The sequence below is a fragment of the Lynx rufus genome, unplaced genomic scaffold (assembly GCF_022079265.1).
Source record: "Lynx rufus isolate CCGP_SWC_20201006 ecotype Redwood Valley unplaced genomic scaffold, mLynRuf1.p SCAF_33, whole genome shotgun sequence".
Classification (NCBI taxonomy): Eukaryota; Metazoa; Chordata; class Mammalia; order Carnivora; family Felidae; genus Lynx; species Lynx rufus.
In genome coordinates this window covers 95,398-122,935 of record NW_025814849.1, presented here as the reverse complement: position 1 = coordinate 122,935, position 27,538 = coordinate 95,398, and the positions used below count along the sequence as shown (strand labels likewise).

General features: G+C 55.1%; 1 protein-coding gene and 1 long non-coding RNA gene across 12 annotated transcripts in view; one reads left to right on the top strand and one right to left on the bottom strand.

Moving 5' to 3' along the window:
• The window catches only part of SCARB1 (scavenger receptor class B member 1), a 101,669-nt gene that overhangs the window by 15,705 nt on the left and 58,426 nt on the right, over window positions 1-27,538 (top strand). For 2 of the 11 annotated variants that reach the window (XM_047093188.1, XM_047093186.1), the window contains exons 2-3: window positions 6,514-6,597; window positions 7,651-7,883. Coding sequence is in view for 6 of the 11 variants with exons in the window: in XM_047093183.1 (XP_046949139.1) it covers window positions 15,760-15,894 (135 nt within the window). In the remaining 5 variants the exon portion in view is untranslated. Of the gene's footprint in view, window positions 1-3,273; window positions 3,482-6,513; window positions 6,598-7,650; window positions 7,884-14,967; window positions 15,895-16,162; window positions 16,526-20,579; window positions 20,867-22,621; window positions 23,341-27,538 lie in introns of those variants that run through there. The other 9 variants (XM_047093183.1, XM_047093178.1, XM_047093185.1 and 6 more) reach the window with 8 other exon arrangements.
• LOC124522016 (uncharacterized) lies at window positions 16,902-20,362 on the bottom strand. The gene is made up of 2 exons (XR_006964643.1): window positions 19,425-20,362; window positions 16,902-18,373 (listed from the first exon to the last, which is right to left on the bottom strand). It is a non-coding gene; the product is annotated as an uncharacterized LOC124522016 (long non-coding RNA).

The window sequence follows — 27,538 nt, the reverse complement described above, 5'->3', positions numbered from 1 at the left end:
ACAACCCAGCGGGGTTTCATCCGTTCACGACATTGTGCAACCATCGCCTCTCTCTGGCTCCGGAACATTTCGTCACTCGGAAAGGAAACTTCGTACCCGCCAAGGGGTCACCTCTGCTGTCTCTCCCCCGGCTCCTGGCAGCACCAGCCTGGGCTTTCTTTTAAAAAAAAAAAAAATTTTTTTTTAATGTTTATTTATTTTTGAGAGAGCGTGTGAGTGGGGTAGGAGCAGAGAGAGAGGGAGTCACAGAATCAGAAGCCGGCTCCAGGCTCTGAGCGGTCAGCGCAGGGCCCGACCCGGGGCTCGAACCGCCAGATCATGACCTGAGCTGAAGCCGGACGCTTCCCGCCAGGGCCACCCAGCCGCCCCGTTGTGCTTTCCGTCTCTGTGGATGAACCTGGTCTGGACGCTTGACGTGCGTGGAGGCAGGGCTGGGTGGCCTGCTGCGTCTGGCTTCCCTCCTCGGGGGTCAGGCCTGCCTGGTGCATCGGAGGCCTGGTGTGTGCGTCCCTGCTTCGGCCTTGTGACGCCGGAACCCTATTCCCCGCTGTGGACCGCGGCCTTCTCTTTCTCCATTCGGCTGATGATAGACATTTTGTTTTAAATGTTTATTTATTTTGAGAGGGAGAGCAGAAGCAGGGAAGGGGCAGAGAGAAAGGGAGAGAGAGAATCCCGAGCAGGTTCCATGCTGTCAGCGCAGAGCTGGACGTGGGGTTCAGTCTCAGGACCCTGGGATCACGATCTGAGCCGAAGTCAAGAGTCAGACATTTAACCAACCGAGCCACCCAGGTGCCCCTAAGATTTTATTTTTTTAAGTAATTTCTAACATCCAACATGAGGCTTGAACTCCCGACCCTGGGATCAAGAATTGCACACTCGGGGTGCCTGGGTGGCTGTCTGTTAAGCGTCTGACTTCGGCTCAGGTCATGATCTCACGGTTGGTGGGTTTGAGCCCCACATCGGGCTCTGTGCTGACGGCTCAGAGCCTGGAGCCTGCTTCGGATTCCGTGTCCCCCTCTCTCTCTGCCTCTCTCCCATTCAAGCTCCGTGTCTCTTTCTCTCCCAAAAATAAATAAACATTAAAAAAAATTTTTTTTTTGTAAGAATTGCACGCTCTACCTACTGAGCCAACCAGGTGCCCCTCCACCGTTCTTTAAAAGCAAGGGCCTCAGGGTGCCTGGGGGGCTCGGTCGCTTTAGTCTCCAACCTTGACTTCCGCTGAGGTCACGATCTCATGGTTTTCGGTTTTGAGCCCCGCACTGGGCCCTGCCCTGAGAGTCCGGAGCCTGCTTGGGATTCTCTTTCTCTCTCTCTCTGCCCCTCCCCTGCCTGTGTGTGCTCTCACTTTCTCAAAATCGGTAAATAAACTTAAAAAATAAAAATAAAAGCAGGAGCCTCACCTGCCTTTTCGTTGCCGTATCTCCGGGGCCACAAACAGGGCTTGGCGATAGTAGGCGCTCAATTAAAGTCTGTGAAATAAGTACCAAGTGGATAACAATAATTGGTTCCAACTTGGGGAGACATTCTTACTACAACTTCAAGCCTTTTTTTTAAAGTTTTTATTTATTTAATGCAAGAGAGAGAGAGAGAGCATATGAGCAGGAGAGGGGCAGAGAGAGGGGGAGAGAGAATCCCAAGCAGGCTCCGCACCGTCAGTGCCTGACGTGGGGCTCGAACTCCCCAACCGCGAGATCAGGACCTGAGCCCAAATCAAGAGCTGGATACTTAACTGACCGAGCCACCCAGGCGTCCCTACAAGTTTGAGTCTTGTTATCATCCTGAAATACAGTTCTTCATTTCAAAAAATTCTTTATTAGTTATTCGAATAACGGGCATGGTACTGGACAGAGGCGTCAGTCAGTAATAATGTATTTTTTTTTATATATATGAAATTTATTGACAAATTGGTTTCCATACAACACCCAGTGCTCATCCCAAAAGGTGCCCTCCTCAATACCCATCACCCACCCTCCCCTCCCTCCCACCCCCCATCAACCCTCAGTTTGTTCTCAGTTTTTAAGAGTCTCTTATGCTTTGGCTCTCTCCCACTCTAACCTCTTTCTTTTTTTCCTTCCCCTCCCCCATGGGTTTCTGTTAAGTTTCTCAGGATCCTCATGAGAGTGAAACCATATGGTATCTGTCTTTCTCTGTATGGCTTATTTCACTTAGCATCACACTCTCCAGTTCCATCCACGTTGCTACAAAAGGCCATATTTCATTTTTTCTCATTGCCACATAGTATTCCATTGTGTATATATACCACAATTTCTTTATCCATTCATCAGTTGATGGACATTTAGGCTCTTTCCATAATTTGGCTATTGTTGAGAGTGCTGCTATGAACATTGGGGTACAAGTGCCCCTATGCATCAGTACTCCTGTATCCCTTGGGTAGATTCCTAGCAGTGCTATTGCTGGGTCATAGGGTAGGTCTATTTTTAATTTTCTGAGGAACCTCCACACTGCTTTCCAGAGCGGCTGCACCAATTTGCATTCCCACCAACAGTGCAAGAGGGTTCCCGTTTCTCCACATCCTCTCCAGCATCTATAGTCTCCTGATTTGTTCATTTTGGCCACTCTGACTGGCGTGAGGTGATACCTGAGTGTGGTTTTGATTTGTATTTCCCTGATAAGGAGCGACGCTGAACATCTTTTCATGTGCCTGTTGGCCATCTGGATGTCTTCTTTAGAGAAGTGTCTATTCATGTTTTCTGCCCATTTCTTCACTGGGTTATTTGTTTTTCGGGTGTGGAGTTTGGTGAGCTCTTTATAGATTTTAGATACTAGCCCTTTGTCCGATATGTCATTTGCAAATATCTTTTCCCATTCTGTTGGTTGCCTTTTAGTTTTGTTGGCTGTTTCCTTTGCTGTGCAGAAGCTTTTTATCTTCATAAGGTCCCAGTAATTCACTTTTGCTTTTAATTCCCTTGCCTTTGGTGATGTGTCGAGTAAGAGATTGCTACGGCTGAGGTCAGAGAGGTCTTTTCCTGCTTTCTCCTCTAAGGTTCTGATGGTTTCCTGTCTCACATTTAGGTCCTTTATCCATTTTGAGTTTATTTTTGTAAATGGTGTGAGAAAGTGGTCTAGTTTCAACCTTCTGCATGTTGCTGTCCAGTTCTCCCAGCACCATTTGTTAAAGAGGCTGTCTTTTTTCCATTGGATGTTCTTTCCTGCTTTGTCAAAGATGAGTTGGCCATACGGTTGTGGGTCTAGTTCTGGGGTTTCTATTCTATTCCATTGGTCTGTGTGTCTGAATAATGTATTTTTTTTAAGGTCTTATTTTTAAGTAATCTCCATACCCGATGTGGAGCTCGCACTCAGGACCCCCAGATCAGGAGTCACCTGCTCTACCGCGCAGCCAGCCGGGCGCCCCGATATTGCATTTCCCAAACAAGCAGAGACGGTACGGCCACATGATGCCTGATCTAATTTATATGAAATGTCCAGAATCGGCAAATCCATCGGGACAGGAAGTAGCCTGGTGGGTGCCAGGGTCTGGGGTGGGGTGGGGTGGGGGTGGGGGTGGGGGTGGAGCAGGCAGTAACGTTAATGGGGGCGGGGTTTGATCTGGGGTGATGAAAAGTCTCGGAAATAGACAGAAATGGGGCTGCACAGCGTCGTGGAAGGACTGGATGCCCCCGAACTGTTGGTAGGAAAATGTTACTTTTTTGTCCTTTCACCTCAATTGAAAGAAAGAAAGAAGCCAATCACCAAAGGCAACCACCGCCTGATTCCACTTATATGAAGTGTCTAAAGTAGCCGAACTCATTGAAACAGAAAGCAGGGTGGCGGTTGCCAGGGGCTGGGGAAGGGAGGAAGCGGGGGATGTTGTTTATGGGGACAGAGCTTTACTTTTGTGAGATGCAGAAGTTCTGGACCTCTGTGTCCAGCCACGTGAATGTACTTAACATCACTGAACTGCGCGCTGAAAAACAGTTAAGATGGTAAATTTACGTCTTTTTTGGGGGGGGTACCATTTTCAAAAAAAAAAAACAAGCAGAAAGAAATACGTCACAATAGGAAGACTTATTAGGTCTGGGTGCTAGGTACCCGGTGTGCATGATGCTCTACTATATAGTATACTTTTAAGATATTTCACAATCAGGAAAAAAAATCTGAAAGTATTTCCTTGAGATGCAGGGGCAAAAACTGATCTAGAATTTTTTTTTGAGCTTTTGTGCAAATCTTTAGACTTGAACAGCAGCCGTAGGGCTTTACTTATCCTTTAAATTATGTTTTTAAACGCGGATCTTTTTTTAAGTTTATTTATTTCATTTTGGAAGAGAGAGAGAGAGAGAGCATGCGTGGGAGAGGGGCAGAGAGGGAGGGAGGGAGTCCCAACAGGCTCAGCGCTGAGCTGTCAGGTCTGGAGCCCAACGCGGGGCTCGAACTCACAAACACTGAGATCGTGCCCTGAGCCAAAATCAAGAGTCGGTTGCTTGACCGACGGAACCAACCAGGCGCCCCCGTAAAAGATGGCCCTTTAATTCTATTTATGAGGTATTAAAAGCATACCTAATAGACAGACATAATGAAAATGATTCAGCAGGATTGCTTAGTTATCTGTCGCTGCTTAATAAACCGTTCCGGACTTAGGGGCAGGAAATCACGCCGTCCGACGATTGTGTGGCTCGGCTCTGGGGGTGACCGGGCTCAGCAGGGCGGTCCCTGCGCAGCTTTGTCAGGTGCTTGGGTCAGAAGTGGCTGCGGAAATCAAGAAGCTCCCTCCCTCGCACGGCTGGCAGTTGGTGCTGGTTTGGGCTGGGTCCTCGCTGGCGGTTGTTGCTAGAACACAGCGCAGAGCATCGGCACTTGGTCTGGGGTCCGAGAGCGAGCAGCCCCTGAGAGCCAGGCGGACCTCATCGCCTCCGCCACATCCTGTTCATTAGAAGCGAGCACAGCTAGAAGGTGCAGGGTTAAGGCTATCTAGAACTTTTTCATCTTGGAAAACAGAAGCTCATTAAACATGAACTTCTCGCTCCCGCTCCCCCAGACCCTGGCGCCCCCCCCCGCCCCCCAGACTGTAAATCTGACCGCTCCCGTAACGGGAATCCGTATTTGACTTTTGTGACTGCCCTATTTCACTTAGCATAATGTTCTCGAGGTTCGTTCCTATTGTAGGAGGTGACGGAATTTTATTCCCAACTTTTAAAAAATGTTTTATTTATTTCGGGGAGAGAGAGAGAGAGACAGAGCGCTAGCGGGGCTCGAACCCGTGAACCGCGAGATCGTGACCTGGGCCGAAGTCGGACGCTTAACCGACTGAGCCCCCCCCGGGCGCCCCATTCCAAATTTCTAAGGCGGGATAATATTCCACCGTATGGCTGGAACACATCGTGTTGAGCCATTCGTCCGTCAGCGGGCGCTGGGGTCGCTCCCACCTCTCAGCTATTGTGACTAGCGCTGCTGTGAACACGCGTGGGTGACTATTTCTTTGAGATCCTGCTTTGAGTTCTTCGGGGTGTACACCTAGAAGTGGGATTGCTGGATTCCCGATTTCTCCACGCCCTTGCCCGTGCTGGTTGTTTGCTGTCTTTCGGGTGGTAGCCATCCCGATGGGTGTGAGGTCAGATCTCACCGATTGGCATTTCGCCGATAACTAGCGATACGGAGAATCCTTCCGTGCGCTCGTCGACCCACTTGTACATCATTTTTGGAGAAATTCCTACTCAAGTCCTTTGTTCATTTTTTGACCGGGTTCTTTGATTTGTTGTTGTTGAGTTGCAGGAGCTTTGTATCTATTCTAGATATTAACCCCTTATCTGACACACGACTTGCGAACATTTTCTTCCATTCTGTGAGGTTGCCTTTTCACCCTGTTGACTATGTCCTGTCATACAAAACGGGCTCTGCTTTTTCTGGAGAACTGCCACAGACTCCAGAGATACGAGTTAAAGCCACGCAAGTATAAACAGGTTGGGGCAGAAAGTAAGTGTTGCTCTGCCCTGGCCGCCCCCCTCGAAGGCAACGTCTACTACCAGGTTCTTCTGTGGCTTTCCAGAAGCTTTCCTTGAGGCTTTGGGATGTAACATTACCATAGGGATTGTACAGGGCTCATATTCAGACGAACTGCAAAGTTGACCTTTCCTCACAGGGTTTGGAGAGCTTGTGTTCTTGGCTTGAAAGGTGCTGGCTTTCTTTTTTTCTTTTTTCTTTTGTTTGTTTTTAATGTTTATTTATTTTTGAGAGACAGAGAGAGCATGAGTGGGGGAGGGGCAGAGAGAGACCAACAGACAGACACAGAATCCGAGCTGTCAGCACAGAGCCCGACGCGGGGCTCGAACCCACGAACTGTGACATCGTGACCTGAGCCAAAGTGGGATGCTTCACTGACCGAGCCCCCCGGGGCGTCCCAAAAGGTGCTTTCTTAAAGGAGAGAGTGTTTGCTCGGAACAGCGTCTGAGTTACTGTTCTGCAGGAAGATAAGAGTTTGTGTTTTGTTTCACTCGAACTCAGTTCCTCTTGTCAGTCCTGTGCTGGGGAAAACTCTCACTTCAGTTCTTTGTTTTTCAGAAATTCCAAGGAACATGAAACGTGCCAACAGGAAGACAGCAAAAGTGCTGACCTTCCCCCAGATTCTTCTTCAATCAGAAACTGGTAGGATATCAGCCATTGGGGCAGGTGGGCGGAAGGGAATATAGCGCGGGGAGATTAAGAATTAGCCTCCGGTTACCGTTTGCCGCTGTCCCTTTGAGCTTTGGAGGCACCTGAGTTTCAGGGGGCATCTGGCTGTCCAGCTAGAGCTGATGTGTCACAACAGAAGTTATTCCGTGTCTCTGGGGGCCAGAAGTGGGTAATCAAGGTGAGGGCAGGGCGGGTGCTGCTGGGGGCGGGGGGGGGGGGGAGGGAAGACCCAATTCTGAAACCAGCGCAGATGGAGAGAAATCAAAGAATTCAAGACCTATCGGTGCAGGAGAAATCTTAGATTCGATGGGGAGGGGCCGTGGAAGGAGAAGGAGGAGAAAAAGAGCTCACTCCCTGCTGTCACCCGCGCAGCAAAGCTCAGAGGGTGCGGGTGTCTTGTTTCTTTCCGTGGAGGCTCCTGAGGATCGAGTTTCAGGAGCTGGAGTCCCACGCGGTGGTAAACACGTTGCCGAAATGAACACCTTCCTACCTGACGACTTTCTCCCTTTCCGGTGCGGGGGCAGGGCCGGGACAGGGGGGCTGGAAGTAAAATGCACTTTTCCCACGGAGCCAGATTGCACTAACCGCGGCTCGGGGCGGGGGCACTTGGGAGCCAACACCAAGTGCAAAATCAGGTGCCCGGCCGCCTTGGATCTCAGCCGCCTCAAGGAGAGGGTGGAAAGGGAGACAGCCTTGGGCTCGTCTCAGTGAGAAGGAGCTGGAGAATAGGTCAGCGTGGGAGTCCCTCCTGACATTTGGGCTTCTGGAAGATCCTTCTCCCCCCTCCCATGGCCAATCTGGAGTGTTCATCAGAAGCCTCTGGAAGGCATGTGAAAACACAGATCCCTGGATCTTGCTCGGCATGCCTGAGAGCCCCCGGGATTCTGGTGTTCAGCCAGATTTGAGGTTAACAGCCCGGTTCCTCCTTGTCTATCAGAGGGCGACCCAGAAAGCCTTCCCTGACCTCTCCCGCTGGGGTCAGGTCCCCTATTCACTCACTCACTCACTCATCCATTCATTCCACAGACCATCACACCCCTCGCGTGCTGTGGGCCCTGGCGTGAGGACGGGCATACTGGTGAAGGAGACAGACAGAATCAGGCCGGACAATATCCGGGGGTCGCGGAAATAAAACAGGACGACGTGATAAGGAGTGTTTCTTTAGATGCGCCGGCCAGGGGAAGCCTCTCTGAGGAGGTGACATTGGAGCTGGACCTCGAAGGAGCTGCTGTGGAGACCAGTGATGAGTGTTTGAAGCGGTGAGCCCAGCACGTGCCAAGGTCCTGTGGTGGGTGCAAGCCGGACACATCAGAAGATCCACAAGAGGCTCAGGGTGGCTGCAGCTCAGGGAGTGAGGGGCGGCGAGAGGTGGAGGAGGGAGGTGGCCCAGGCCCAGGGCCTTGTGGGCCCCAGGGAGGGCTGGAGGCTTTATTCCCCGGGCAACGGGCACCGACGGGAAGCCAGGACGGGGTTTAGGCAGGAAGTAATTCGATCCTGCTTGCTTTGACAAAGGGCCACTCTGTCACCTCTGTAATACACCCTCACTGAAGCGGACTCCTTTCCCTGAGAGCGTTTTTCTTAGGTGCCAGTATAGACTCACCGGTGTGAGAGTAATATCTTTGTCCCTACGGGTCTGGAACCTGTACGAGGCCGCGGCTCATGGGCCCCGTGTCCCCCTTGCCCGTAAGAAATGCTCAGTAGACACAGTTCAACCGACGGCCCTGTGAGTGTCCAGCGGTCCCCCCCCGCCCCCGCTGCCCCGGGCCCTCTCCCCTCCCCCCCCCCCCCTCCCCCCCCCTGCCCGGGCCTCTCTCTCCTCCCCCCGCTCCCCCCGCCGGCACCACCCTGTCCCTGGCAAAAAGCAGTTTCGGCTGCTGGCAGTTGTGTCCGGAATGGTGTTGCCAACCCTCGCTTACTAGATCATATTTTTGGAAGCTGCTTCTACCTAGGTTCCAGCCGCCTCCGACATACAGTCTGGTGGCCAAGGACAGTCTCCCCCTCGGGGAAGAAACAGGCAACTTTGCTGTTCTACGGTTGAGCGAATTTTTAAAGCAGGCGGCGGGCTTTTCCTGTCCCAAAGGATTCTCTGTCCCGACACTGGCCTGGCTGTGCCTGGCTGCCCAGTGACCGTCGTCTTGCCCTGATGCCGCGGGACGTGTCCCCGTGCCTCAGCGGGCCCCGGACAGAGGAGGGCAGGCTGCTGCCCTTTTCTGGGCGGGGCAGAAAATGTTGCTCCGGCAGGACAGACAGCGAGACAGACAAACAGACGGGGGCTGGGTGCAAATGAGCTGTTCAGTCAGGCCGAAGCACGAAAACTTGGCGATCGTTTAACAAGCCGGTGTGGGGTCAGGCCCCCCCGACGGTGAGAGGTTAAGTGGTTCTCTTGAGTTAAAAAGAGAAGCCTGAAAACTCAGCCCAGAGTGTAACAAACCGGCGCTCATACGCTTTGGACCTGGGAACAAAAGCCCTAAGAAAGAGGGACGGGGAGAGAGAGAGAGAGAGAGAGAGAGAAGGAGGGGGCAGAGGGAGACTTGGACTGCGGGCCTTTTGTGCACTTCCAGATACTTCCCCGAAAGCTGCTACCACAACCACGCCACCCTCACGTTGCGCGTTTCAGGTCCTTGGACACACGAAGTTCACTCTCACCTCAGGGCCTTTGCACCTGCTGTGCTCGCTTGCCTGGAACCCTTTCCCTGGGTCTCCACGCAGTTGGCTCTTCTTTATGCCGTTCTTTCCTCCTATCTTACTTTCTCGGAGAAGCCCTACCCTCACTCTCTCTATCAAACTGCTTGATGCTGTCTCTTTCTCAGCCTTTAGCGTCGTCCGAAATGATGCTGTTTGCTCATTCGTGGGCTTGCTTTTGTGTCTGCCCCCACCCGCTGGAATGCACCTCGAGGAGAGGAAGGACCTCTCCCGTGAGCTCTCCGGTGCCCGGGATTGTCCTGCCACATAGAAGGCACTCAGTAAACATTCCCCGAACGAGTCAATCAATAACGCTGTTGATTGTGGCTACTGGCTGCTTGCCGGAGGGTTTCATATCTGTATCCACTGAGATGCTTTTGGCTTTTTGCTACTAGAAAGCACCAACCCAAACAGTTGGACAATCAAGGCATTTATTATTTCCGGAGGGGGAGAGTCCTGTGACGGGGCCGCTTTGGGGTTCTCAGTCTCAGTGGCCAAGGACGGGTATCGCTGAGGACCCAGGCTCTTGCCATCTCCCTGCTCCGGCATTTGCTACACGGCAAGATGACGGTCACCCACCCAGACGTCTGTCCCACCCAGACGGGATAACACCCGCCACCCTCTTGTCTCATTGGCCAGAATTTGGTCATGTGTCCGTCTCTAAGCCAGTCATAGCGAGGCGAGTAGTATTCTCCAGACTGGCTCGGCACAATCGGGATCCCCTCCTAGGGGGGCGTGGGGTCCCCCTTTTTGGGCCTTGCGGCCACCCGGAAGAAGGTGGGCACTCTGCATTCAGCAGAGAGGGGGGTGGAGAGGAGTTTGGGGAAGGCGGCCAATGGTGCCTGTCACACGCAAGTTTAATGTTCCATTTCATTGTCACAAAGATCGTGTCAGCAATTGCCCCCTGAGTGCACCATTTTTTAGCACCCCACCCTTTAAGCGACAATTATTTTCAGTAAGAATAATTATTTTCCGGATTCCTTCTTTAGTTTCTTTCTTTTTTTAAAGATTTAATTGAAAAAAAATTTAATGTTTATTTTAGAGAGAGAGAGAGAGAGAACGCAAGCAGGGGAGGGGCAGAGAGAGAAGGAGACACAGAATCCGAAGCAGGCTCCAGGCTCCAAGCCGTCAGCACAGAGCCCGACGCGGGGATTAAACTCGCAAACCATGAGATCATGGCCTGAGCCAAAACCTAGGTGCCCCAAGTAAGTAGAACTTAAAGAAAAATTTGGAAAAGAAAAAAAGAGTTGCATGCTCCACAGACTGAGCCAGCCAGGTACCTTCCTTTTTTAGTTTTAGACAAACAGAAAGAAGAATACATTTCTATTTTATTTTATTTTATTTTATTTTATTTTATTTTATTTTTATTTAAAAAAAATTTTTTTTTTCAACGTTTATTTATTTTTGGGACAGAGAGAGACAGAGCATGAACGGGCGAGGGGCAGAGAGAGAGGGAGCCACAGAATCGGAAACAGGCTCCAGGCTCTGAGCCATCAGCCCAGAGCCCGACGCGGGGCTCGAACTCACGGACCGCGAGATCGTGACCTGGCTGAAGGCGGACGCTTAACCGACTGCGCCACCCAGGCGCCCCTACATTTCTATTTTAAAGATGTTTATTAAAATATTGTGTGTGTGTGTGTGTGTGTGGCATCTGAAGTTCTCTGGACTAAATTCTGTATAGAATACCGTACTTATTAAAGGGCAAATCGGGGCTCCTGGGTGGCTCAGTCAGTTAAGTGTCCGACTTTGGCTCTGGTCATGATCGCACGGTTCACGAGTTTGAGCCCCGTGTCGGGCTCTGTGCGGACAGCTCGGAGCCTGAAGCCTGCTGCGGATTCTGTGTCTCCCTCTCTCTCTGCATGTGCTCTGTGTCTCTCTCTCTCTCCCCAAAATAAATTTAAACAAAGAAGTAAAGGGCAAGTAACACAAGGATGCTAATTTGAAGCTTCCGCAGATATTACTAAAACTCAGCAGTAAGGTAGCAATTGTTCAGCATGGGAATTGGTAAGCTTTTTCTGCAAAGGGCCAGAAGGTAAATATTGCAGGCTTTTTGGGCCATAGGGTTTCTGTCACAACTCAACTCTGCCGTTGAGGCATGACATGTAGTGAATGGGCTTGGCTGTGTTCCAATAAAACTTCATTTACAAAAACAGGCCGGGGGTCAGATTTGGCTTGTTGTTTGACAATTCCTGGTTTAGAAAACTTACAGGGTTTTTTTTTTTCAGGGGCAATATTTTATCACTGACTTTCTTAGAGTTACTGTTGCGCCGTGATAATAAGCAGACTGAAGGGACGCCTGGGCGGCTCAGTTGGTTGAGCGTCCGACTCTTGATTTCAGCTCAGGTCATGATCCCGGAGTTGTGGGATCGAGCCCTGTGTTGGGCTTTGTGCTCAGCATGGAACCTACTTAAGATTCTCTCTCTCTCTCTCTCTCTCTCTCTCTCTCTCTTCCTGCTCCTGCCCCGCTCGCACATGCTCTCTGTCTCTCTAAAAAAAAGAAAAGAAAAGAAAAAGCTTGGGGCTCCTGGGTGGCTCAGTTGGTTAAGCATCCAACTCTTGATTTGGGCTCAGCTCACGATCTCAGGGGTCGAGCCCCACATCAGGCTCTGCGTTGACAGGGCAGAGCTTACTTGGGATCCTCTCTCTCTCAAATTAATAAATGAACTTAAAAAAAGAAAAGAAGCAGACCGAGCGGGTTTTATTATTGTTTTTAAATTATCTAGAAGCAATGCGTTGTGGGGGACTGCATCCATGGTCTCAGCCTCGTCTTACAGAGGGGCACTCGGGTCTTAGAGGGGCGTCCCGGGCTTGGGGGGGGGATGCCTGGAAAGCAGCGAGCCCCCATCGCCGGCACGTGTCCCCTTCCTGCCCCCCCCTGCATGGCGGGGTCCTCTTTCTGGGACGGTCGCTCAGGGGAGCTAGCGGGCTGCCCCCTCACACTTTGCGGGACTTCCCTCTCTGGCCCAGGACGGGCCCGGGAGGGAGGCGGTCCCTCCAGGGTGGGCTTGGTGACAGTTGGGAGGCCCATGGCCCCTCACTCCCCCGTCTGGAGGCTGCGGAGAACCCCCCCCCCCCGCCTCCCCCCGCTCCAAGCCCTTCCCACCGTATCTTATCTGCGCCTCCCTCCCCAGTTCTTGATCAAAGATCGACTCTCGGGTCCCTCTTTATAGCTCAGTTTCCTGCCAGCCTCCTAGGATGCTCTAGGCCACAAGCCCTGCGCGTCGTGGGGGCTCCTTTTCCATCCCTGTGCGGCTCAGACGTTTACCATCGTGTAGATATCAAGCGGGGTCCTCGGTGGTGAGTACGCTCACGTGTCTGTGCAGCGCCACCTCCGTCGACCTCCAGGGCTTTCTCACCCTCCTGATCGGAGACTCCGTGCCCCTGAAACACTGACCCCCCCGGTCCCCTCCCCCAGCCCCCTCCCACCACCCCCCTTGCCGTCTCTGTGGACGCGACTCCTCCGGGCGACTCACACACGTGGGATCGTCCCGTATCTGTCCTTGGGCGGCCGGCACCTTTCATCACGCAGCACAAATGTCCTCAAGTTGCGTCCCGGGTGTAGCGGGGGTCAGCGCTGCCCTTGTTTTGAAGGCTGAATCATCTTCCACTGCACCTTTGTCCTTCCTCTGTCGATGGACGCTCGGAGCGTTCCCACCCCTTGGCTCTCGATGCCGTGGACACGGGTGGGCGAGTGTCTCTCCAAGCCCCAGCTCTCAGCTCCTCGGGGGACAGGCCGGGAAGGGGAGTTGCTGGGCCAGGTTTAATTTTCTGGAGGAGCCACTACGTTTTTTTCCCCACAGCGGCTGCAGCGTGCACAGTGGTCCCATTTTCTCCGTATCTTCTTTAATACTTGTTATTTCCTGTTTTGCCTTATTTGTTTGTTTGTTTACTTATTTACTTACATCTTCCACGTAGGCTCCACGCCCGATGTGGGGCTTGAACCCACACCCCCGAGATCGAGACTCCCATGCTCTACGTAAGGACTGAGCCAGGCAGGCGCCCCGTGCCTCCCCCTTTTAGAGCCTTGTCCTGGTCAGGAGCCATCCTCTCGTCTGTAGCAGGCAGCAAACTACGGGAGGCTTCTGTCCCCTTGTGCGGTAGCAGAAATGGAGCAGAGTTCTTAGCTCACGGCTGCTGGCCCGGTTCTCCCCACGCGCTTCCTTCCACCTTTGTCCTGGAAAGTGGTTTTGTGATGGAGAATCAGCCCCTGGCAGAGAGGCACTGTCTCAAGTCCTGAGAACCAGGGGCAAAGGTACTTTTCAGCTGCCAGCTTTTAGAGAAGGAAGGTGGCTGGAGACTGGCAAAGTGTTGAGTGATTCTGCAGGAAGCCGGGATTGCTTGGGGCTGGGCTAAGTCTCCAAGGGGAGGACTGGGCGTTCTGGGGACCTCCACGAATACTTACAAGATTGCAGGGGCATTTTTGCCCACTGACGAGAAACTGCTCTTCAGAAGTCATTTGCATCAGTATGAGAAATTGGCATTTTCATTAAAATCTATCCAGGAACCCTTCTGCCTCAGGGCCTTTGCACTGGCTCTTCCCGCTGGGAAGCCCTTCCTTAGAAATCCTCATGGCTCCTTCCTGTACCTCCTTTAAGTCTTCGCTCAAATGCCACCTTCTCACAGAGGCCCTCCCAACCACCCCATTTAAATGCATTGCCCCCTCCTTACTGGGGGCACTTATGCTGCTCTCTTACCCCAGCCCCCCACCCCCAAGCACAGATCGTTCTTTAACCCAGTGCTGTTCAACAGAAACGCAACGGGAGACAAATCTGCGATTTCAAAGTTTTTAGTAGCTGCTTTTGTTTTTTTTAAAGATTTTATTTTTAAATAGTCTCTACAGTCAGTGTGGGGCTCGAACTCCCAACCCTGAGATCAAGAGTTGCACACCCCTCTGACTGAGCCGGCCAGGCGCCCCTGCCTATATTTTAAAAGGTGAAAAGATCTGCCCCTCACCCGTTCATGCTCTGTTTCTCTCTGTCCCAAAAATAAATAAAAAACGTTGAAAAAAAATTAAAAAAAAAAAAAAGGGGCGCCTGGGTGGCGCAGTCGGTTAAGCGTCCGACTTCAGCCAGGTCACAATCTCGCGGTCTGTGAGTTCGAGCCCCGCGTCAGGCTCTGGGCTGATGGCTCGGAGCCTGGAGCCTGTTTCCGATTCTGTGTCTCCCTCTCTCTCTGCTCCTCACCCGCTCATGCTCTGTTTCTCTCTGTCCCAAAAATAAATTAAAAATGTTGAAAAAAAATTAAAAAAAATAATAAAAGGTGAAAAGAGGCCCACCCAGGTGGTTCAGTCGGTTAAGCGTCGGACTTCAGCTGCGGTCATGACCTCACGGTTTGTGGGTTCGAGCCCCGCGTCGGGCTCTGTGCGGACAGCTCGGAGCCTGCTTCAGATTCTGTGTCTCCCCCTCCCCTGCTCACGCTCTGCCTCTTTCTCTCTGTCAGAAATACAATAAAGATGGGGCGCCTGGGTGGCGCAGTCGGTTAAGCGTCTGACTTCAGCCAGGTCACGATCTCACGGTCCTTGAGTTCGAGCCCCGCGTCGGGCTCTGGGCTGATGGCTCGGAGCCTGGAGCCTGTTTCCGGTTCTGTGTCTCCCTCTCTCTCTGCCCCTCCCCCGTTCATGCTCTGTCTCTCTCTGTCCCAAAAATAAATAAACGTTGAAAAAAAAAAAAAAAGAAATACAATAAAGGACGAAAAGAAACAGGTGACGTTCGTTTTAATCGTGTATTTTATTTAGCCCAACGTATCTGAATGTTTTCATTGCAACGTGTCATCAATATAAAGACATTGAGATAGTTTATGTTCTCTCCTTCATACTGAGTCTTTGCAACCCGGCATGTTTAGGACACACCTCGCTTGGGCTGAGCCCGTCTCGGGCGCCCGGGAGCCCATGTGGCCTGCGGCTACCGTAGGGGACCGCACTTGTCTGACGCGTCATACAATTTACCAATGATTACGTTTATCGTTTATCAGTCTTGCTCGCCTGCTGGAACGGGAGTTGTGCGAGGCCAGCGAGCTTTGTCACGTACGCTGCTGGGTCCCCGGCGCCCAGCAGAGCGCCCAGCACAGAGCAGGTGCCCAGTCAGCGGCGGCTGCAGGGAGAAAGCAGACGTGATCTCTGGTTCTGCCCTCGCCCTCGCCTGGCAGCTGTGGCCAAACACGACGGCTTCCCCTTCCTCAAGAGATTTTTCTTTTTCTCCCGTCCTTGCCCGCGCCCCTGTCTTGTCTCCGGCCGACTGCCTCTCTTTTCCCTTCCTCCACGAGTTCCTCTCCCTCAGCTAAGAGCCTCGTCCGTTATTCATCCCTCGGGGGCTCGGGAGGCGAGTGCCTTTGGTTCAGCCCCTGCTCCACCGGAAACCAGGACTCTTTGAAATCAAGGCCTCTCTTTCCACGCGATCCGGTTAGCGCTCTTGAGGCTAATACCGAGACTTCCTGGGCTGGGGTGGGGCAGACGGCATGTGGCCGCTTGCACAGAGCGATGATTCCATCTGGCGCTGGCACCTTGCTGAGTGTGTAATCGGGATGAACTCATTTCAAGCTCATGACCACCCCCCGGAGGTGGGCGCAGTTGAGCTCATCACTATTGCACAGGTAAGGGGGCCAGGGTGCAGCGAGGATCGACGGCTTGCCCGAGGCCACCCAGCTACGCAGCCTGGCTGCAGACGGGCCCTGGTAGCTAGTGTTCATCAACACGTGTTGATTGAAAAAAAAATTTTTTTAACGTTTATTTATTATTGAGAGACCGAGAGACAGAGCGTGAGCAGGGGAGGGGCGGAGAGAGAGGGAGACGCAGAATCCGAAGCAGGCTCCAGGCTCCGAGCTGTCCGCGCAGAGCCCGACGCGGGGCTCGAACCCACGAACCGCGAGAGCATGACCTGAGCCGGAGTCGGACACTTAACCGACTGAGCCACCGAGGCGCCCCGATACATATTGATTAAGGAGCGACTGTGGGCCAGGCGCTGTTGTAGGAGTTGGAGACATGGTCATGGGCAGAACAGACAGATTCCTGCCCTTATGAAGTCTGCATTATGTAGTGTGTTGGAGATGATAAGTGCAGAAGTAAAGCAGGGAAGGGAGATAGCATTGTGGGGTGTGGTTTGTAATTTAAAAAGAGTGGATGGGAAGGAAGTTCTTGCGGCGATGACATTTGAGCAAGAACTCGAAGGGAGAGAGGGTGAGCTCTGTGGGGGTTTGAGAGAAGAGCAATCCAGGAAAGGGACCGGTAAGTGCAAAGGCCCTGAGGCAGAAGCAAGGTGGCAGGTTTGAGGAACACGAGGTCAGGGAGATGATGGTGACCTTGTGGGCTGTCATGTGAACTTCGGCTTTTATTTTTATTTTTCTTAATGTTTATTTATTTTTGAGACAGAGAGAGACAGAGCATGAGCAGGGGAGGGGCAGAGAGAGAGAGGGAGACCCAGAATCGGAAGCAGGCTCCAGGCTCTGCGCTGTCGGCACAGAGCTGGACGCGGGGCTTGAACTCACGAACCGCGAGATCATGACCTGAGCCGAAGTCGGCTGCTTGACCCACTGCGCCACCCAGGCGCCCCAGGACTTTGGCTTTTAATCTGACTGAGGTGGGGGCCGCGGGAAATGTTTGATTTTTTTTTTAATGACAGCTTTATTGACAGGTAGCTCATATAGCATACGATGCACTCATTTGATGGGCACAACTCACCAGATTTTAGTCTATTGCACGGGGTCGTGCAAACACCACCACAGTCAATCTTAGGACATTGTCATCATCCCAAAGATATCATCATCCCCCCCCACACCTCCTCCCCCCCTTCCCCCCTCCCCCCGATCCCAGACCACCACGAATCTGCTTTCTGTCTGGTGGAGTTGCCCCTTCTGGACATTTCCTGCGAACGGAACCCAACGCTATGTGGTCTTTTGTTAACACACTTCTTTCACTTGGCATCGTGTTTTCAAAGTTCACCCGCACCGCGGCTCGTAGCAGCACCGTTTTCCTTTTCATGCCAAATAACGTTCCGTGGGGTGGGACCGCCCCTTTCATTTACCTGTTCGTCAGCTGAGGGACGCGGGGGCCACCTCCACCTCGGGGCTGTCGCGGGCAGCGCTGTAAGGGCCACTGGGGCACGAGCGTTCGTGTGGACGCGGACCTCATTTCTCTTGTGTGTGCCCCAGACTGGAACAGCCGGGTCTTAAGGTGAGTCTGTGTCCAGCCTTTTGAGCGATGGCTTCCTCGGGGGCCGCGCCATGTTACACCCCCCTCCCCCGGTAGTGTCTGAGGCCACCAGTGTCCCCGCCTCTTTGCCATCACTCACTCTCCGTCTTTTGGTCACGGGAGACTGTGGAGCGGAGCGTGAACGTCATCTGACTTGGTTTTCACGGGATCCCTCCGGCATCCACGGTGAAAACATTTTACTCCTTTTCATCTTTCTTTCTCTTCTGTGTTTTTGCTGCCTTTCTTCATCCTGGCAAGGTCTTTCTCTCCAGTGCGATGAAGTTTTTCTCCTGCTTCTCAGGTCGCCTTAGGTCACCCCCACAAACCTGCCCCCGGCCACCCCCCCCACCGGAAGTGACTCCCCTCGGGTGAGATCGCGGGTCACGGGTCTCAGATAGTCTTTCATCTCCTCTGCCTCTGGTCAGGTGACAGCCAGCCGTGACGCAAGGTCACTCCCGCCACGTCCTTGGGCCTGTCTTGGGTAAGCATCACGCACATTTGGACCTTGAGGAGTTCGTAATAAATGCAAGTTAGATCGGGTGAGATGGTCAAGGCGAATGAGCCTCTTTGAGGGAGGAGGGGTGTCAAGGAAGTGGGTGGGGGGCATCCGGCCAGGGCAGACCCCAGGTTTTTAGTTAACTGGTCAGTTGCCAAGAACCACAAACTCAATAGGAATAAGACAGTCCCCAAAGCTGATGGCTGTTGAAGACCTTTGGGAATTCGACGAAGTACTTCATTCCTCCATGAGAGACTTGATTAATTACTTAATGCTGTAGCGAGCGAGTTGATTACTTTGTCTTTAGTGCCTATGAAGTACATGCGGGACACTGTCCCAGTGCTGGGGGTGCATCCGTCAGCAAGAACAGAAGGGCTTCTGCTCTAGAGCTGGGGGAGACAAAGTAAATAGAGAAACGGAGACAACAATTTCAGATAAAATGGGGTGACTTGGGAGAGCGACCGGTGGGTTGGTGTTCCCATTTTGGATATTTAACAGTAAAGGCCCCTCTGAGGAGTGGACTTTGAGCTGAAGCCTGGAGGAGGAGTGAGCCCCAGAAGGATCTGAGGGAAGAGTGTTGTAGGCCTGAGGTACAGCAGGTGCAAAGGCCCTGTGGCAGAAGAAAGCTGGGGCCGTTCAAGGAACAGAAAGCAAGCCCAGGAGGCCGGGAGTAGCGTGCGCGTGGGGAGAGGCTGGGAGATGGGGACAGAAACGCGGACGGGAGGCCAGGTGGGGCAGACGAGGGACGGCACAGGGCCTTACAGCTGTGTTCACGCCTCCTGGGAGCTGGGCATGAAGTGCCACCAGTTTTCCAAATCACTGAATCCTCACAACAGCCCCTTGGAGAGAGGCTCTTATCCCATGTGACAAATGAGCAAACTGAGGCCCAGAGAGGGCCAAGCCACTTGCCCCCAGGACTCTGCCGCGGGGAACCCCGGAGCACGGGTTTCCCTGGACCTGTTCCCATGGGACAACACAGCCTTGCCCTGGCACCCCTCCTGCACGCACCCTGGACAAGGGCAGGTCTCCAGGCAAGGCTTCTCTGGCCGGTCTGCAGTGGGTGCCCGATAAATACGGGCTCAGGCCAGGCCACGCTGCTTAAGGATGGGCCCGGGATAAGGCTGCTTCCTTCCAGGGTCAAGTGGGGGTTTCAGAAGGCCCCTTTCTGAGCCATCAGGGGCTGGCTTGCCTTAGCCGGGTGCTGAGGACACTGCCTCCCATCCCGTGTAACCCCTGCCCGGCCCTTGCCCCTCTCAGCAGCCCAGTCGGGGAATGAGGGGGCTCGGCCTGCGTCAGGGCTCCGGAACCCAGCGTGAGGTGGGGGTTGGGGGTCGCAGGCACCCGGAGGCAGGCCAGGCGGGGTGGGGGTGGGGGGTGGGGGGCTGCGGAGGACTGCCGGGGAGCCCATGGCCACCTGTTTCATTTCCTCCAACTCGTTACCTGCGATTATCCATCGTTCACTCGCTCGTCATCCGTCTCCGTCTTCGTTAGAAAGCACAAACGTGGATCGGTTGACTTCACCTCTCCGGGCGCCTTTCCGTATCTGGGAAACGGAGCCCCGTGTGTCAGGCACTTAGCACAGCACCCAGCCTCCGTTCATTCTAAAGTGCTTGCCGAGAGCAACCATAACCTGCCAGGCAGTGTTCTAGCTGCTCCGGACGGGGCAGGACGGGGACCTCACAGCATCCCAGTTGGGGCGCAGGGGGGTGGGGGGTGTGTGTGTGTGGGGGGGCTCAGAACGCAAAGAACAAACGAACGAACGTGTTACAGGCCAGGTGGTGCTCCGCGATAAGGGGGAGCGCGGCCCGGGAGAGCAGGCGCTATTTTATTTCGCACAAGGTGGCGGGGGAAGGCCTTTCTGATAAGGTGGCAGCAGTCGTGAAGGAAGGAGCCCGGCAGACATCCGGGGGAACAGAAATGCCAAGCGAGGGGGGGTGGGGCGGTGTGCCGGGCACTGAGGCGGGAGTCTGCGAGGCTGGCTCCGGGAAGAGAAGAGCGAGGCTAAAATAGAAGGTGTGCGTGGTGGGGACTTGGGGGATGGGACTGGGTGGCGGGGGGGGGGGGGAATCGGGGACAGAGGTGGGGGGTGGCGGTGGGTTCTGGTGTTTCTGGTGCGTTGGGAAACTCCTACCCAATGTGACCAAAGACGTGGGCCGTGACAGAGGAAGTGGGAGAGGAGGACGGGCAGGGGCGCAGGATGGGGGAAGGAGCAGCAGGGGGAGGTGGGGGAGACAGAAGAGGAGAAGGAGCAGGTCAAGGGGGGAGGAGGAGCCGGCAAAGGGAGGTGCGGGGCGGAGAGGGGAAGGGAAGCGAGCGGGCGAGCCGGGCAGCGCCGACGGCCCCGCACGCGGACGGCGGAACTCCCCCGCCGCCACCCGCGGAAACGGAAGCGAGGGCGTGGGGCGCGAGACTCCCCCCACCCCACGGCGGGGCGTGTCCTCCGGACCGTCCGATCCGCGCCCCGCCCCGGCCCCGCCCCCTGGCCGCGCGGGGCCCCGCCCCTCCGCCCCCGCCAGTGGGCGCGCGCCCGAATCCCGGTGCCCCGGGCGGCCCGGGGGGCGGTCCAGCGGCGCCGGCGATGGCTCATAAGACCGCGCGGGCCACCTGCCGGGCCGCTCCTCCGCGCGCCGCGCTCCGGGCCCCGCCGTGCCGCTGCGGGCCGCGTCCCCGGAGTCGGCGCCTCTGTCGCCTCGGTCCCCGTCCCCACCCAGGCGCGGAGCAGCGCGGGCTCCGGGCGGGCGCCAGGGCGCGCAGACATGGGCAGCCGCGCCAGAGCGCGCCGGGCGGCCGCGATGCTGGGCTTCCTCGGGCTGCTGTGCGCCGTGCTGGGCGCCGTCATGATCGTGATGGTGCCCACGCTCATCAAGCAGCAGGTGCTCAAGGTGGGTGAGGGGCGCCGGCCGGGGCCCGCGCCGGGTCGGGGGCTGGAGGGCGCGCAGCCGGAGGCCCGGCGAGCTGCGGCCGGGATCGGCGCCCTGGTTCCGGGCCCCCGAGCACGGCGGAGCCCAGAGCACATCGCCAGGGGCAGCTGGCCGCCTCCCCAGTACCCTCCGCGACCCAGGCCGAGGTGGGGGGCAAAGGAGGCTTCCAGGGACTTTCCTGGAGGCGCGGGCCAGGGTCCGGAAGGCCAGAATGAGAGACCACCCGGAGCCTGACCTCACCCTAAGGGGGTCGGGGGCGCAGGACGGGCCTGGAGTCTGGCCACATTATGGTGCTACCCTCCTGCCTCTTTACTACAGCAGCCTGAGGCCGCGTCTACTAAAATTAGGGCCGCACTTTGCCTGTTTCCTGTGCGCCCAAGAGGACAGGAACCCTCCATTCATGTGCTTCTGTGACACTCACATGGGCGCCCCGGTCTCCCATTACCGTGCTCAGTAGAGCATTCTCTGCTGTCGAGAATCCACACGGAAAGGCCCTCTCCGGCCGAATGCTCTGTCCTCCGCCAGCCAGCATTGCCTTCCCGATGCAGATTGGAAGCGATAAGCCGCTTTCTCCCCAGATTGACACAGAGGCAGCCACTAGCCCAAGGCTGCAGACGCAGAGGGTTTTCCTCTGTTCATAACCTTAGGTACGATTGCCCTTTCAACCGTGGAGACAAATGAGCTGGCCTGGGACTAGACTCTGCCCTGGGTGTCTGGACAGCCTGTTTGAATGAGCTGGAGTTAAGGAAGGCCAGGGACACTGCCGAGAGGATGGCAGCTGAGCTAAAAGTGTTTCAGGGCTTTGAAGCCAGAGACAGCACCTGCAGTGTGGGGAGGGGAGACTGAGGCTTGCTTTGCCCAGACACTGAGCGGGGATACAGATGTGGATAATGTCCCTGGCTCGTTGATTTCTCTTTTCCCCCTTAGCCAGCTACTTTAAGTGGGATTCTTAAGAATGAGACTTGTCCTTAGGGCAGCTGGGTGGCTCAGTGGGTTAAGTGTCCCACTTGGGCTCAGGTCATGGCCTCGTGGTCCACGAGTTCAAGCCCCGAGTCGGGCTCTGTGCTGACAGCTCAGAGCCTGGAGCCCGTTTCGGATTCTGTGTCTCCCTCTCTCTCTGCCCCTCACCCACTCGCGTTCTGCCTCTGTCTCTCTCAAAAAAAAAAAAAAAAAATGAATGAGACTTGTCCACATTTCGTGTGTGTGTGCCCCATGCCCAGCACAGGATGCCTGGGAATGAATGAATCTGTGGATGAAGGGACACCTGCCTGTCCCTTCTTGGGACCTGGCCATCTTCAAACATGCTGCAACGTTTGGCTTTTACCACGGTCTCTGGGGAAGTAGTTGTCTGAGTAATACTGGCCACACTGTGTTTTTTGTTTTTGTTTTCTTTAGTTTTCAGATCTTTTCCCATTAAGCCCCGTAGCCTGATTCCAAGGCGATCCTGGCTGGCGGCGGCACTGAACGCCGAGTTCCTCTTCGTGTTTTTTGGCCTCTGGGGATGGCAGGGGAAGCTCCCCTCGAAGCATTAAAATTGCTTTGTTCTCTCCCGCAGTGGCCAAGGGGCTACGCTTTCCAGAGTAGCCGTGAGAGCTTTATCTCAGCGCGAGCCTTCCGTAGACGCCCGCCGATGTTACGGTTCCTGTACGGTGTGCATCCTGGAGACGCTGTCACCCCGGTGGTGGAGGGGGGAGTGTGAGGGCGGGTGGGGTTTAGAGCTGATGAAGAACCTCACCGGCCCCGTCCTTCTCGGACCGAACTTCGGGGTGATTTCCGTCCGTGGACGTTGGTCAGGTTTGGGATGTCGGTTCCACGTGTATCAGCTCACACGCGTGTGCCTCCTAATTCCCGACTCGAACGCTAGGCTTCCGAAGCGGAGAGTGACATTGTCCTCCCTTGTCCTGCAGCTAGAATTTCCGGGCTCAAAGTTGAGCGAGAGCCACCCAGCATCCTATGTGACTCTCCCAAAGGCGATTGGTTTGGGACTGAGTGGCGTGAGGGCAGGAAGGCAACGCCTAGCCCGTGAGAGCCACTTCTTGGGCAGCCCCGGCTGAGCCCTGGCCAAGTGCCTCCCGTGGAAGAAGACTGTCTGTGTTCAGGGGACCTGGCGGGTGGGACCCCAGGAGAGGGAGGAACTTCCTGCCCGCCGGTGTTTTCTTTGGCTGCACAGGCCCCTGGACAGCTTGAATGGCGGGCCTTGTGCTTTTGATTTCCATGTTTTTATGCTTTTTGGTTCACTGAAGAAGTCCACATGTCAAAGGCATGAGCCCTTGCTTGCAAAAAAAAAACAAAAACAAAAAAAAAAACCCATTCAAGTGGAGGAAAAAAGTTCCCTCCACTTTATTCCCTTCCTCAGATAATACCACCGTCATTGGCCTGTGTCTTTCTAGACTTTCATCAGTGCACGCATCATGAGCACGTATTTGTACACGTTGGTACGTACTTGTTACGTATAGTGAGCCAAGCTATGTGTAAATATTCCGCAGTTTGCTTTTCACTTCCTGCGTACCTCTTGGAAAAAGTTTCCCTATCAGAACAGGTAGATCTATCTGGTCTTTGTTGTTGGTTTCACTGCTGCATGGCTTTCCTTCCAGTGGCTTATTTCCCTGTTTCTCTATTGACGGCTGATTTTCTCTGTCGCGGAGTAACCGAGCAGTGAACGTCCTGGCACGTGCCTCTCGGCGTCCAGGCACCAACGCCTCCGCCGGGTGGATTTTCAGGATAGAAGCCTCTAGACCGCGAAGTCTGTTCAGCTAGAGTTTTGACAGTTACCGCCGAATTGGCTTTCTGAAAAGCTCTAGCATTCATATGGCCACCAACGGCATGACAGTGACCGCTCCCCCCACATCCACACCAGTTGAGTGTCGTGTTATGTTGTTGTTAATCTGATGGGTTTGATTTACGTGTCTCAGGCTGCCGATAGGGTTGAGTTAGGGATGCGATGCATTTTGAAACCTGTGACGGTTTCCGGAGCCTGGGGGGTTGTAGACCTGGGCTCTGCCATTTGCTGGCTGGGGACCTTGTGCGTTACTTCACCTCTGAGTCAGGGGTCAGATGTAGTTTGCCTCCTGGCACGACCACAAAGCGCAAAGGTGATTACATTTGTGTGGAAATACCCTGGATGTGCCTGGTTTCTTACTTGAATCTGACCACTGCCTTGAGAAACAGACTGAGACCGTGCTTTTGTTCCCACAGATAAGGAAACGGAGGCACAGCAAAGATCGGCAACTTGCCGGGGTTTACACGGCTTGTGGCCGTGGTGGGCCGGCACCCCAGCCCCGAGTTGGGGTATCCACTTCTAGAGAGGCATAGGACATCGAGTGGGAGCCCTCCCTCCCATCCGATGCGGGGCTCGAACTCACGAACCGTGAGATCATGACCTGAGCCGAAGTCGGACACTCAGCCGACTGAGCCGCCCAGGCGCCCCAACTTTTTCTTTTTTTTAAACAAAGAGAATATTCGTGTATTATGTGTTTAATTAAACATCAGTAACGAACCCACAACTTTCCCCAGAGAATGGCCCAATGAATTAGAGACACAAATGGCAGAGGAGCCCTGTGGATTGAGGTTGCTGGGAGAGGTCCAGGGAAGGAAGCGAGACTCGTCCCTTCGTCCCCGCGGCAGGCAGGAGTGGACAAGAGGCGTTCGGCCGGACGGCGTGATCGTGAATTACCGAGTGCCGGGCAGTATTCAGGCCATCTTTGTAAATGTCCTCTTGTTTGGTCCTGGGGAATTCTGTGACACTTCTCGTTCTCATCACCAACAGTTAGGGAAACAGAAGCTTCGGAGAGCAATTTGCCCCAGCTGACCTTGCCTGGTGCGTGTGTGTGTGTGTGTGTGTGTGTGTGTGCGTGTGCATGCACGCGCGTGAAAATGTCCTGGAAGAAAACTCCAGGAGAATGGGGACACTTGTATCCACTGCCTAGAACTGACCCTGGCATGCGCGGTCGTCCCAAGTTTGAATGGGTGAGGAATGCACGGTCAAGGTCCCTAAGGGTACATTTCCGGGTGTCTCTGGTCCAACGGCGAAGGCCCAGCGGTGGGAAGGGCTCGTCTGCTGGGCCACCGTGTGTGTTGCTGGGCCCCTTAGCCTTCTTCACATCCCAGAGGGGAGCTGAGTCCCCTCTGCTGTCTTTAGTTTGGTTTTCTGGTTGGGATCGGTCTCAGGTGCTTTGTGCACGAATTTTTCCAGCTGAGGCTGAAGGCTTCCCCCGTGTGTATTTCCATCTCGGTAAATGACGCCTCCATTTCCCCGAGTGCAGAGCTGAGAATCTTGGGTCATGCCTGATATGGTCTATCAGCAGATGCTATTGGCTTTATCTTCAAAACCTAGCTGTGTTTCAACTCCTCAACATCACCACGAAAGCCTTCTCCATCCGCTGCTTGGACTGGTGCAGTAGTCTCCTCTCTGGTCTCCGTAGACAGCCAGAGGGATCCTGACGAAACAGTCAGCAGACCATACGTCCCCTCGCTGACAACCCTGCAAGGTTCCCTGTGTTACTCTGAGTGAAGACCGAGGTCCTCTCGGTGGCCCAGAGGCCCCTGCAGTCTGGCCCTCCTTCCCTCTCTCACCTCACCCGCTCTTGGCCCCTCAGCTCACCTGCCTTGCACATCTCCTGGATGTCCTCGAGCCTGCCAAGCCTGGTGCCACCACAGAGTCTCTGGCTTGCGCTCCTCTCTGTCCAGAAGGCTCACTCTGAGATATCTGTGTAGCTCGCCCCGCACGTCCCCGAAGGTAGCCTCCGTTATGCTGTGTGTTTATTTGTGTGTCCTCTTTTGCCCTCATGAGCGTGGACGTCTGCTGGGGCAGGGGCCGCGTTGTCGCTCCCACGGCAGTGTCCCCGAGGGCCAGAGCGGCGGTGGGTTCGTGGTACGGTGGGTGACGGAGAGGTGGTCAGGGCCGTGAGGTTGGGGTGTTTCCTCGCCCTCTCCCCTCGCCCGGGACTTGGACCCAGACTCTAGTTTGCTCCTTCTGCCCTCAGCGAGAGCCACCCGGAGAGCCTCAGGAACGCCGTGCCCTGCCCCTGGGTGGCCTTGTGCCCTTTGGCAAATGTCCTCTGCCCATCAGTTAAAAGGTGGGGGGGTGATGACAGGCAGTGAGTGTATTTGGCACACGCCATTTGAAGTGTGCACGTATTAAATCATTTCGTTTCGCGTCCGAACAGCGACTGTTGCCTCTGGTTCCTGAGGGAAAGAGAAGCACAGAGGCGTGAAGTCCCTTGCCGCAGGTCACACGGCTGAAATGGCAGAACCAGGATTTCAGTCCAGAGGGCCTCCGGCCCGGAGGCCCGGCCTCCCTGCTGTCTGTATTGACTGCTGTCAATATTTCGCGGTAGGGCAGGCCCCTCCCGGATTCCCCGCTTGGGTCGACCTCGCCTTTGCCTGCGCGGCCGGTGGGCAGCGGGGTCCCCTCCGGCCTTCCTCCTTATCAGCACCTCCCCCGAACTGTCGGTACAGGGCGCCTCGTGGCTATCTTTGCAGGCCGGTCTGATGGAGCGGGCTGTGTTCTAGAATCACAGATGCCCAGGCCGGCTGGGGAGGGCGGCCCGTCTGGTGCCCGTCGTTCCAGCAACCCTCAGGGTGGGCTCGTGCCTCTGCCCCGGGGTCTGCTGGGCCAGCCCCGCCCGCCGGCCAGCGCCCCCTCCGGAGCTCCGGGAGGCCGCAGGTCAGTCTTGGAGGGCATCGTGGTGTCACAGGCTGACCGCTCCTGGGCTGTTTCCTGCAGGCCCCCCGGTGCACCTGGCCGCGTGCGGCAAAGCGGTGGAATTGATCTGTGGTGGCCGATGGCGGGCGCCCGGGGTGGCTGGGATCGCAGGTGCTCGCGGGGTCTGCCCTGTTTTGCTTCCTCTTTCCCACAGCGGAACTCGGTTTCTCTCCCTGCGCACGAGAGACCTTCTTACTCCATGGTGACAGCTGGAAACCGGGGGCTATTTTGAGTCTCGCGGAGTCTGGTTTATTTTTGTTTTCCGCTCTGGCTTCACGAGTGTGTGTGTGTGTGTGTGTGTGTGTGTGTGTGTGTGTGTGTGCGCGCGCGCGTGCGCGCGCACGCGCAAATGCTGGCGTGTGCGTGCGTGCGCTGATGGCACACGCGTGACTGGTGATGCGCGAACACGCGTTGGCATGTGCAGCCCGTCCCGGAGCACGTGGGTCAACAGGGATCGCGGTGTCGCCGTGTTGGCATAGATGTGCGCGCGTGTGTTGACGTGTGCGCGCATGGGGAGGCGTGGCACGCGCGGCCCTCACGCATCCGCACGTGTGCACATCGTCGCGGTCGCGTCGTCCGTATCGCGACGCGTGCGGGCACACTCGCGCACGCATGTTAACGCGTGTCCGCGCGTGCTGGGTGCACGCATACGCGTGTGGCCGCGCGTCCCGCCGCAGTCCGGCCTCCCCTCGGCCTGGCACCAGGGGCGTGTTCCGCGGGCCTCGCTCTTCCGGTTCCGTGAAATGTTCCCCGTCCCTTCCTGGAATGACTAACACCTGCCAATACCTGCACCCAGTGAGTCAGTGTGATTAGCCAGAACGTGGTTACGTGCAGTTACCTGGAACCGCCTTGTGCCGGCCTTCGTCGGGCACAGCAAACGAGGCAGAGGCCAGTCCCGAGTGGGTGTCGAAGGCGTGCTCCGTCACGTC